The sequence below is a fragment of the Aspergillus tanneri genome (genome assembly GCF_003426965.1).
Source record: "Aspergillus tanneri strain NIH1004 chromosome Unknown AapTan_4_pilon_pilon_pilon, whole genome shotgun sequence".
NCBI classification, from domain to species: domain Eukaryota; kingdom Fungi; phylum Ascomycota; class Eurotiomycetes; order Eurotiales; family Aspergillaceae; genus Aspergillus; species Aspergillus tanneri.
Window position 1 is genome coordinate 3,536,191 of NW_022984631.1, and position 12,252 is coordinate 3,548,442.

The window sequence follows — 12,252 nt, forward strand, 5'->3', positions numbered from 1 at the left end:
TCAAGGTGCCGAGATCATTGCGAACCTGTTTTATACCTTTTTTTTTTTTCTTCTATGACCACGATTTACTGCCATAGGTTAGCTGTGCCAATACAAAATTTTCAAGACTTATTTTCGGTTTATCTTGCAATGGCAGTTCCGTATTAAATCCCGTTCAGATTTTCCAAGTAACGTGCACAGAATCTGAACCATATAAGCACGAACGCCTGGGTTATGTATTGAACTAGATACTCATAGTACGTCTGAAAAGGGGTGGGATACATATTCTCTATTAGTCGACTGGTGCTGACTTGCGTTATGTTCAAATAACCTCGAGTCTCTTTAACTTGATTCGATCTAGACTAATTTTTAAGGCGTGTTTGATGTATATGCGCATGCATAAAGAACTATCAGCAGTAAATCAGGTAACTACTATCTTGGAACCTACTATAGATAGCAGCTTTTTTTTTTTTTTTAAGATTCAGTGAATGATGCTCTATCCTAAGGAACAGTGTCTATCGATGTCTGTAACTATTGGAGGTAAGAACACATACCCATTTCAGGAGATGAAAGGTTTTCTGCCTCATAAGGTTCTTTTGTGCTCCAAGAGTCCCGTATACTTTCCGATGGTGGGTTAAGGAGCCTGGATGCAATCTATAAAACACCCACATTAGCTGATCTCACGATTATCATGATATTCTAAAAGCAACTATAGGTTTAGATCATATTGATAGACCGTCAGCAAAGAAAAAAACGCCAGTGGAAGTATTTATGCAACATCAATTTAAAGACCCAGCCAGAACCGAGTCTTCTCCACAGTGAAGGATGATTTCAGCACACTCTCGCCTGTGCCGGTGACGACTACCTCGTACACGCCCCTTTCAGAGGCCCATTTCTCGCGCTGCTCGTCCCACCAGCTCGTAGCGAGTTTCTTTTCCACTGTAATTTCAACCCTTTTCTGTTCGCCAGGGTTCAGCAGCACCTTCGTGAAGCCCTTGAGTTCCCGGGCGGGACGGTTCACGCCTGTCGGCGGCGGCACAACCCACAGCTGGACAACTTCAGCGCCGGTTACCTTGCCTGTGTTAGCAACTATCACGCTGGCAGTGATGGGCTCGCCGCTCTCCTCGAGCTGTGGCTTCTCAGGGCTGGTTGTAAGGGACAGGTCAGACCGTGTGAAGGTCGTGTAGGATAAGCCATGGCCGAAACGGAATAGTGGCGGCAGGTTGACCTTTTCGTAGTAGCGGTATCCGACATAGATGTCTTCGCCGTAAAGGACACGGCCACGCTCCGAGCGGAAGTTGAGGTAGCTCGGGTTGTCTTGAAGGCGGACTGGGAAGCTCAGGGGCAGCTTCCCAGAGGGGTTCACATCACCATACAAAACGTCGGCGATGCCATTGCCACACTCGTTTCCGCCATACCAGGCCTGCAAAAGTGCCTTGGACCGTTTAATCCACGGCATTGTCACTGGAGTACCGCTCTGGATCACCACCACGGCGTTTGGATTCGCCTCGAGCACCCTGAAGATCATCTCGTCGTTGCCTGGAGGCAGGTCCATGTGGTCACGGTCGTAGCCTTCGGTCTCCCACTCGCTCGTCAAACCAGCGAACACGACCACTTGGTCTGCCTTGGCGGCGAGCTTGGAGGCCTTCGAGATCAGCTCCTCTTGACCGACTCGGCGAGTGGCCCCAAAGCGGAAGCCCCCAGGGCCAAATGCCACGACACCGCGGGTGTCTAGATCGGAAGTGGGCGCACTGCCAAATTGGAAGAGCACCTTGTACGTCTGTCTGGCCTTCAGTTCCTTGCTCCCCTTCTCTTCTACGGTTGCATTCCCGAAGAAAGCAGAGCCTTGGCGTTGGTTCTTCGTGTTGTCGACAACGACTTCACCGTCAACGCACAGCTTGCCGGTGCCCACAACTGTGACGCCGAACTCGTAGACACCGTCTTCCTCGGGAGTGAAAAAGCCCTCCATGTCGATGTAGAAGGTCAGTGATTTGATTTTGGGGTTGACATAGTCCATGAGGAAGCCACTGGATGACACAAGATGCAGCTCATCAACAAGCTCTCTGTGGGACTGGGAGGGAGGCTCGTTGAAAACGCGGAACGAAAAGCCAGTCTTGCCATCGGCTGTTTTAAGGAGTGGACCGAGTTGTGGCAGCTCTTTGTGCGAGTATACACCCTGAGAGAACAGGACTTCACCCTTGCTCTTAGCTGAGACCCCGTCAAAAGGAGTCACAGTGTAATATGCATCCAAAGACGCGGAGCCTCCACCGCAGTATGCTGCAATTTTGGCATTAGGACCTATGACCAAGATTGACTTGTCCTTGTTGAGAGGCAGAAGATCATCGTCATTCTTCATGAGGACCACTGATTCCGCCGCGGTGCGTCGTAGAAGTTTCTGGTCTTGTGGTCTATTAAGGGCCTTCTCTGGTGCATTCTCTGGGATTCCCAATGGACCAACATAATTGGCCAAGTTCAACACGTTACGAATACGTTCATCTATAACATACTCGAAGGACTTGTTTGACGATACGGCATGTGCCAGTGCTGTTCCACGCCATCGAGTTTTCCCAGGCATTTCCAAATCCAACCCAGCGTTAATGGCATCCGATGTACTATATGTTCCGAACCTAGAGAATACTTTAGCATCCGGGCTTGATAATGTCCTTAGTGGATAGCGGGTGTTTGGAGCAGAAACACACCAGTCGCTCATGACAAGACCGTCCCAGCCCCATTCCTTGCGAAGGATGTCTGTGATAATTTGCTTGTTCTCACTGACATGTGTTCCGTTGACCTTGTTGTAGGCGGTCATCACGCAGGCACTCTGGCAGATTCTCATCGCAATTTGAAAAGGCAAAAGATAAATCTCGCGCATGGCCCGCATGGTGACGATGCTATCGACGGCTAAACGTTCATGTTCTTGGTCATTGCACACAAAATGCTTCAGAGTGGCGGCGACACCTTTCTCTTGGATGCCCTTGCAGTAGTAGCCAGCCAAGTTGCCCGAGAGTACGCCATCTTCAGCGAAAGACTCAAATCCTCGACCTCCAAGTGGCGATCTTTGCATGTTAATAGTGGGACCCAGGACAACATGGCATCCTTTAGCAATGGACTCTTCGCCCATCAGTCTCCCCACTTCATGCAGCAATTCGGTATCCCAGGTGGCACCTAGGGCCGTGGAACAGGGGAAGCATGCAGCAGGTACACCATTGAAGAATCGCGTTCCGCGTATCCCGTTGGGTCCATCAGAAAAACGTAAACTGGGGATGTTGAGACGGGGAACGGCCGCCGTATGCCAGAAGTCAATCCCTGTCGACAACATGACATGCACCGTTAGAAGGTTGCAGGCCAGCGTTTCCTCTCGGAAGGAGAGATGTGATACTCACCAGCAGTCAGAGCTACCTTTTCTCCTAGTGTAAGCTCCTCGATAGTCTTCTCTACATCTAGTCGGGTCATTTTGGAAAAATTTCCCGATATATCTCCCAAGGCTGCAGTGATAGCCAATAAGTACAGGAGAGAAAACGGCGAAGTTCAATTAACGGAGACCAATGAAAAAAGGTGAGGTAGAGGTGGGTAAAGATGGGTAAAGATGGGGGAGTATTGCAATGTGAAGAGAGGAAGTAGAAACGAAAAAGTCCACAGTAGTAAAGGGGAACCCAAGCTGTAGATATAACTTCAGAGAAAGATAATCCTGCCAAACGTCATCAACTAACGGTTCACGTCCCGCGCTACCCGCTCTGGCCTCATCATCTTTGAGTAATGGCAGGTGGATCGCAGAAGGAAGGATTCGCCGGCTTGAACGTCCGAAAATGTCCTCCTAGTGGAGAAACATTGGGCATGGGGACTGAATGAATCGCAGGAAGGCGCGGAGTGATCCTAAATGCAGCCCTGAATAATGGAGAACGGCCATACACCTAAAGGACACGGAGGGGAGTCCGACATTTAGCCGATAGGGGGTGATGTGGCGAGTGGACAAGGCGGAGTGTGGGACCGACGTGCCCTGATGCCATGAGGTGATGGGGAGGAATGAAGAGTGAGTAGATATGCAATCTTGGATGGTTCTTGTTTCCATGATGGACAACTCCCGTCAAGTGGTCACATGGCTTTAGCCTCAACTGATATCAAGAGACATTTAGATCAATGAAATCTATGTCCGATTCACCATTACACGGCATCAATCCTTCTACAACTTATATCCCAATATGACGCTCCTATCCTTTCCAATCGCAACGAACAATAATAATAAAAATAAAAAATACAGAGTGACTCCCCCCAAAAGAGCCTAGAAAGGTATTGGAGTGGAAATGCCAAACACCGTCCGATAAATGCATAAAGTAGTAAAGAAACTAAGGAAGGACAGTCAAGTGAGAGTGGGAATAAAGCGAAACAGGGGAATAAAAACATATTCCATCATACATCTAGAAAAAAAATCCACTCAAGCTCCACGGCGAGGTCGTTTGCTTTCACCTCCCATCCGCGTACCTCCACGGCCGCCATGATCCACATGGCCGCCATCGTCTCCTCCAGGCCGTCCACGCTTCCGATGAGGCCCCCCACCTCCACCATCACGATGGTAATCGCGGTCCCGCGGGCGATCACGGTTTCGGTCCCGCACCTCCCTTCCACCCCAACGGCGATCTTCTTCGGGAGCACTGGTCACAGGGGGTGGTGGAGGTGGCGGAGGTGCGCCGCCGAGCGAGGATGGAGGCCGAAGGCGCCCTTCCTGTTCTTGGCCCGTCTGAGCAGGGTCGGCGGCGCTCTCATCCCGATCTCGCCGTCGGCGGTTATCGTCGCGAGAGCCAGCGCCTCGTCGTGAAACTTCCCGAGACTCGTGCCGTTCCTCTCGGGAACCACCCGCTCCTGCATCACCTCGCCGACTGCGCTCGCGTTCATAATCCCGAGTCCGATCTCTGTACTCTTCTCGACGACTACTACTGCGTGTTCCCTCTTCGTCGCCTCCTCGTCGCTCCCGGTCGCGATCTCGCTCCCTATCCCTATCCCGATCACGGTCGTGGGGGTGGCTACCTCCTGATGAGTAGCGTTGAGACCGTCGTGACTCCGACGACCCTTCATCTGCCGGATCAACCCGTCGGTTCCGCTGAGGGGCATCGTCTGGCTGCGAAACAGTCGATCTACCGGCCAAAAGATCGGGCCGGTTTTGAACTGATATAGAACGTCCACTATCCTCGGGTCCTACAGGGCTCAGTTGTCGAGTTGTCTGGGGTGGAGCGTTTGTCTGTCGATTCGCACCTCGGCCACGGATCGCGGGGCCAAATCCGCGCTCCGATGGCCCACCAGACTGCTGCAGCATGTTGTTGATGCCAGCAAAACGTTTATCTCCTCGCCCTCGCTCACCGCCGGGACCAGATCCCGAAGCAGGGCCACGACTTGCAGAAGACGGTCCTGAAGGGGGTCCAAGTCCACTACGCGGTCCAGATGGTGGCATAACTGGCGCTGAGGTTTGGTGATGATGGGAGCGTACCGGGCCGCTATATGAACCGTCCTGAGGCTGCTGTTGAAGGACCTTAAGTCGATCTGGGTGCATCCCACTAACATCGAGCTTCTCAGGACCCGGTGAGGGGTCGCCCGCGGGCGCAGATGAACCTTGGTCAGGACCACGCATCCCTTGTCGGCCTGGACCGGTCGGCGGCTGACGTTCGGCTGGGCCATTTCCAGGTGACGGTGGTGGATGCGACATACCCGACACACCGCGCCCACCTCGGCCTGAGATATTCCTTCCTCTAGGTCCCGAAGGAATATCCGCAGGCGCATCTGGCTGACGTAGACGACCATGGTTAAGATCAATGCCAGGCACAGTCTCTCTCGAGTCGTTTCCATCCATAGGAGCTCGTCCAAGTCGCTCACTCCGCGGGCCGGTAGGCAAATCTTCATGCCGTGGTTGGGCTTGGGTATAATTGGCAGATCGCCGGTCATCAGCTGGGAACCGCTCTGGGCGGTTAGGAAGTTCCGCTCTTGGAGGTGATAGCGTTCTCGATGGTAAGGATCTCCTGTCATCTTTCTCTTGTCGCATCGAACGGATTCTATCTACACGATCAGGGTGCGTGGATGGGCCAGGGCGCACTTCGGAAGGGCGCACACGCCCGGAACGATCATGCCAATCCTGTTCGCGTGGAGGGCGTCCTTCTCGATAGGGATGCGGACGGAACGGCTCATCCATGGGCCCCCGTGGTGGATACTCTCCCCTATCGAGGCGACCAAAGTTTCTTCCATCGGCCATGGGCTGATCAAACGGACGGTTAAAATCGTGATCATTACCAAATCTGCCAGCCCGATAATCCGCAGTTCTATCGCGTCGGTCCTCAAGTAGATCCGGACGGGGTGGCAACCTTGGCTCATCCCGATAGTTACGCATTGGAGTATGTGTTTGAGATCGAACGTTTTGATTGTTTGATGGGGTGCGTTCCGTCTCAGGGCGTTTGGGGATACTCGACAGCCTACTTTGGTCAAATCCTTTAGGTGTCGCACGAGATTCAGGAGGTGAAGCTTGGGGATGAGAAGACGGGTCCTCCTCAATTTGGTTCTCGGAATTTGTTCTTGGAGGGTTATCGTCGGTGGGCCCTTCTTCGGAGGCTGGAATTTCCGCACCAGGTTGTCCTGTCGCGGTCGAATCGTCGCCCTGGTTGTGCGCAACATCAGGCTGCTCCTGTTGTTCCTGTTGTGATTGCTCTGTCTCTTCTGCAGCTTTCGTAACCACATCGGTCATCTTCGCATCCTCGATTTCACCATCTTCAACTTCAGCATTGGTGGATGTTTCAGGTTTGGGGGTACCCTGGGATCTATAATTGCAAACATCAGATACTGTTACACAGACACACAGATGATCGGAAGGCTGGCTTCCTTCAATCGACTTACTCGTTGGTGGCTGGTGGCTTGAATACGGGTGCCGTAGCATTCAACGTAGGGGTAGTGGATTGAGGACGAGGAGTACCTGGCTTCCCAGCCTTATCAGTCGCTAAATTTTCGGTCTTTGGCAGATTACCCTTCGCCGGCAGTGGCTGGCTAGTAATCATGAAGGCCTGCGGAAGCATCCATTTCTTCTCCCGCCGGTTAAGGTCACCGATCAAGGAAGCAGCCGGTATCTTCACATCGTCTCGCTCATCGTTTTGACTCAAGTTGTTCACACTATTCAGCATGTCACGGCCAATCCAATTCACGGCAGGGAAATTTTGCACGACCGCTTTAAGCACACTAATAGCATTACGAATGTGCATGTACTCGCCCCCATTCAAGCAAATCTTGAGAGCGGAAGCTAGAAGTCGGTGCCACTTGTATAGAAGTCGACGGAAATCCTCGTATTCCAAAAAGGTTGTAGGTTTACCGTCAGGATCAACCGTCATGGCGAATCCAGGCAGGTCCTTCTTCATTCCAAAAGCTTCCTTCTCATAGACCGATTTGTCGGCATGCCAGCGAGCAAGGTCGCGTATTACCTCGTTGAGAAAGCGGCCAAGGTTGTCTGCCTCTCTTGACGTACATAAGAAAATAAGAGAAGCTAGTCTCTGTTCTCGAAACAATTGGTCTAAAAGACCAACTGTGCGGAAGTTGGGGGTTCCGGAGGTGTGAAGGAATTTCAGCATCTTGAAGCAGTAGAATGCGTCAATCGGGGACAGAAGCAGCCGTGGCAGGAAGCACTGCTCAAGGAGAGAAATGTTCAGAGAGTCATGTTTGCCTCGCATGCCAGCAAACCATCGATCTTTCTCCTTTTGTAGTTTTGTCCTCGTCTGGCCGTAGGATTTCAAGTGGGCTTTGTTCTCTTCCAGTATCCGCTCCTGCAGTTGAGTAATTTGCTTCTTTTCCCTCTCCTTCCTCTGGGTCCCGGCCACACTGATATCCATTCGGTCGCTACTTATGGCCATGACTTTCCTCTTCTGGCGATCTATCTCATCTTCGTATGCTTTCTGGGGTATGTGTACGTCGTAGAGCGACAATTGCCAAAAGGTCGTGTAAAAGTGCAAGCCGACAATGCCCCAAGTCTCGTGGGGCAAGGTGGATTTCACTTGTTCTTGGAGGTCCTGCATGACTGGGTTCAGTGTCGGTGGCGGGGTTTCAGTAACCACTGGGGCCTGCTCAACCATAACAACTGCGTCTGCATCTCCCAACCTCTCGTCCTGGTCTCTGTCAACATCCATTGAAGTATCTGGCGATGATTCAGCCTCTGCAGGCATCGTCTCCCCTTCATCGGCTGTCTCCATCTTGTCAGTCCCGGTCTTAGATGGAGTCTTTTCTTGGCTGTCGCCGCCTTTGAGCGAACCATCCTCCTGCATGGTCTTCTCATTTTCAGATATTTTGCGAGCGATACTCGGTCGCCGAATCCAGAACGCGACTTCAGGCTGCACGCCAAACTCGCTTATAAGGGAGGCTAGGTCCGGCACGAAGGAATCAAATTCATCAGCGGTCAAGTTGCTACGAAGCAGATCAAGATATTGAGCTAGGATGCGGTGGATTTCATCGAATACGTTTCCCAGCAACTTAAGCTCGGTATCGCCTTCGGATTCCTTGAAAATACAAGTCCAACGTTCCTGGGCAATGGCAATAAGAAGCTGACCAGCAAGTTTGGAGGTGGTGAGTGCCTTCAGGAGGCGCCGCGATGTTGTCTTTGACTCATGGCGCCGATCCAACAATTGAAGGATTGTTTGGGCCTGGAGGATTTCACCACCCGCCATGGCTTGGATTTGTGAATCGTTGAAGTTGGTGTCGGTAATGATACCCGCCATAGAGCTAATCATTTGCTCTAGCACAATGAGATCTGTGGAATTGTTTTGCCGAAGCTGTTCCACGACGTACTGCAATACAGGAGTGGGATCCATGACCGAATACCGTTTGAACGCTCTTCCTGCAAAAGCGGCCAGCGCATTCAACCATCGACTTGTCAATAATCCACCTTCCTGAACTCGGCTTCGTCCTTTATGGCCAAGAGAACTGATAAGCGCCCAAGTCAGGACGTCATATCCAAGATAAGTAAAGTATCTTGCACACTCCACAACGACCTCGATAAGGTTCTCATACGACTCAATCTGACCAATGGCGACGTGAATAACAATTGCAGGGTTAGCATACGCGATTTTGGCCAAAGCCCGTGCCATTGGCCGTATGTTTGTCTTGCTGAGCCTCTTGAGAACATCCTTTGTCTCTGCTCTCGCTTGATCAAACGCTGACTTGATATCGGGGACGCGGGATGTTTGGCCGGAGTACCATTCAGCGTACATATTGTACCGTGTTTCCCTAGGAAAGAAACCAATAAGATCAAACACTTCGTTGACCACACCAGGGTTTGCTTTGGTCAAACTGATCGACGGAAGTAAGAGACGTTTGCAAAGATCCCGCCAGCGAGACAAATTCTCTGGTGAACCGTCCTTGTTGAGACTGTCCTTGCCAATTCTTGCAAGCTTTGTTAATAAGATTGCATCCTGTCCGAGCTTGTGCCCTGACAGGTTGAGGAAAGAGGAGCAGAGAGCAAAAACATCGTCAACAGAGTGGCAGATAGGGACATTGTCGGCCCAATCGTCCCAATAAAACCTGTAATCCGTCCCATCATTTGTATCCTCTTTGTCTAGCTGAGCCCACCGCAGGACTCGTCTCGGCGGGGCTTCGATTGATCGGATTTGGCCCTTTGCCACTCCACTCTGATCATGGCTTGGTATCTGCTTCTGGCCCTTGATATCATCTGACAATGGCAATGGGCGCAAAGAAGAATAGACCTTGCTTAAGCATTGGTGGACGATACGGTGGATGAATTCAGGCAGTTCAGGATAGGTGTCCATAAGCCAAGGGAACTTGCTGATGATGTAAAGGGACTCGGGAATTGCACCAATTGCGAGTAGACTCTTTAATAGCAACACTTTCTGGTCTGACGGCTCGGGAAGCTCGTCTTCTTCGGTTTTCGCGGCCGTGGATTTGTCCGCGTCTTGGTCCTTGCCGGGAGTTGCTGATCGGGTTTCGGATTCCCGAATACGTGGGATAGGCAGAGTGTCATCCGAAAGGGCGCCAGCCATCATCAATGCATTCACTCCCCCTCCCGGCCGCGCTGCTCTCTCTCTCTCTGCTTTTTCCTTTATCTTTTCTTCTTTTAGAACGTCCATGGAGTCATCGGACCTCCAGAGGTGAGGATACAAGTCGCGCAGCGAAATAAAACCAACTTTGATCAACAGCGCAGCCAAATATATAAGGTTGTCCGGTAGGGAATCTGACTTCGAGCGGGCTCTGGATGAATAGAAGCGGAGTTTAAACCCGAGAAGCTGGGCCGCCACACGATTTCCCTTGGGAGGCAATGTTCCTGTTTCCTCGATCCATTTCCGCGTTTGAATCTCCTCCTCGGAGAGACTATTTGACTCTGGGAGCATTCTTTTCAACTCTTCTTTAGAGACCGGTCGACGGCCAATCTCGAAGAAAGCACGGATACCAATTTCTCCCACTCTGCGCCAGAAATCTTTGTCGCGTTGCTCATTGGCCTGCAGCGCTTCAGCCCGTTCTTCATCCGTTGTGACCCATCCCGACGATCCGGGAAGAGCCCAGTTAGGAAGCCCCGAATCACGGTTGTCGCCGCTGTTACGAAAGACGTCCTCCTTGGGCCACCAGGAGCTAGCGCGAAGGAGCTTCACAAAGAACCTGTACTGCTTCACAAGAACAGCAGCAAAAACGTCCAAAGTTACGTCGAGAACACGTCCAACATCCATGTCAAATGCACCAACCATGGCCTTCACCCTCTCAAAAGTATCCTCAACAACTTCGCTGGAGGGCGGTTCATTGTTGCTGGTTGTAAAAAGCTCTGTGAGTAATTTCGAGTACCCTTCCGATTCTTCCCGCAAGAGATTGTAGTTCGATTGTCGATACAGGAGATTCGTCTGTTTACGAATACCCATTCGAGCGAATGTGTCGCGGACAAGACCTAAGGCCTGCAGAAGTGGGGTGTCGAGTTGGAGACGCATGAGACCAGCATTGATGTTAGTAGCAAAGACTAGGGGCTTCAAAGCAGCATTCGACGTGTCGGAATCAGTCATTATAGACGGGTGTCAAGGAAAAGAGCACGCGTGTCGAGAGCTTCTGTTTCATCTTCACCTTGCATGTCGACATCTCGAGAAACAGCATCTTCTCCAATAATATTCTTAACTGCTTCGCCTGCCTCCTTTGGTCCCAGTCGTCCGTAAAAAGCACTTCGAATAAGCTCCTGATATATAGAGGCGAGCTTTGAAAAATCTTGCTCGTTCCTCGCTTGAACTCCATCCTCTACATATCTTTGCCTGCCTGTAGAAACCCATTCTTCAATTCTAGTATCGGTGACGTACTCGTAGGCGTATGGCAGTAGTGGCTCTGAAGGAGGTTGAGGGGGGATGACAGGGGACATTTGGGATTGCGACGGGGCAGGGGTTTGAAATTGAGACGGTGACTGAGACGTAGGAGCAGGCGAAGGAGACAGTGGTTGCGGCGGTTGGCTCACTGCTGAAGAAGCACCATTGATCTGACCTTGGTCTGTATTGTCTTTCGCCGGGGTTGTATTGGTGGGGGACATTACATCCTTCCGGCCACCGGCAAAGTTTTGACTATCATTGCTAAGTCTCCGGCCGGGATAATTATTCCTCCCTCCTCGACTGAATTGCCTTCGTGCCCTTCCACGTGTTTCAGAATAATGATGAGTCTGAGGGGTATGCGGACCGTGGTTATGTTGCGCCATGTTAAGATTTCCTGGTCGATGAGGCGAAGGTCGCTGGTTGTCGTTCATCGAATCGCCCGACCACGATCTGTCACCTCTCTTCCTCTTTCCCCCGACACCTGGAGCCATGACAGCTTGGTTGAAGCTTGAAAGCTCAGGCAGAGAAGGGGTGTGCTTCCGACAGAATGCGACTCATAGGGCGAACCTGGGAGTTGGCAGTGTTAGCATTCATTTGTTGCAATGCGCGGTCAGAGTCGACAGCCGGAGAGGGCCAAAGGACGCAGTGGAAAGATGAAAAGACAACCTTCTGCAAAATTTTCATCCAATGTGGAGGAGAGGTAAGGGACGACAGGCGGAAAGTTGGCTCTTCGCTGGATAGAATAAAGGGCCCGATGATGATATTCAGCGGGCGTAAGTGTCGCGCTTATGTCGCTTACCGCGCCAGGCGCTAAGCTTGTTTGGTCAACAGGTGCCTTCCTTATTAGGAAGCACGTAACTTGGAATTGATTCTACTTGTCTACGATCATTGTCTGTTAATCCTTTATTCACGGGGATGCTATTGTGTACCCTTTCAATTATTGAACTATTGTTGATAAAACAAGTTTAATCTA

General features: G+C 51.3%; 2 protein-coding genes across 2 annotated transcripts; both read right to left on the minus strand.

Moving 5' to 3' along the window:
* Positions 1-763: 763 nt before the first annotated feature.
* On the minus strand, positions 764-3,432 carry ATNIH1004_006343 (beta-glucosidase H; the record flags this gene model as incomplete). Its single annotated transcript, XM_033570978.1, has 3 exons — positions 764-2,606; positions 2,679-3,285; positions 3,363-3,432. The coding sequence occupies 3 exons, from the start codon at positions 3,430-3,432 to the stop codon at positions 764-766; spliced, it is 2,520 nt and encodes an 839-aa protein (XP_033427010.1).
* Positions 3,433-4,411: 979 nt separating this feature from the next.
* THO2 (putative THO complex component (Rlr1)) lies at positions 4,412-11,770 on the minus strand (the record flags this gene model as incomplete). The annotated part of the gene is made up of 3 exons (XM_033570979.1): positions 4,412-6,773; positions 6,850-10,948; positions 10,999-11,770. 3 exons carry the CDS (start codon positions 11,768-11,770, stop codon positions 4,412-4,414), a joined length of 7,233 nt encoding a protein of 2,410 aa, XP_033427011.1.
* Between the last annotated feature and the right edge of the window lie 482 nt (positions 11,771-12,252).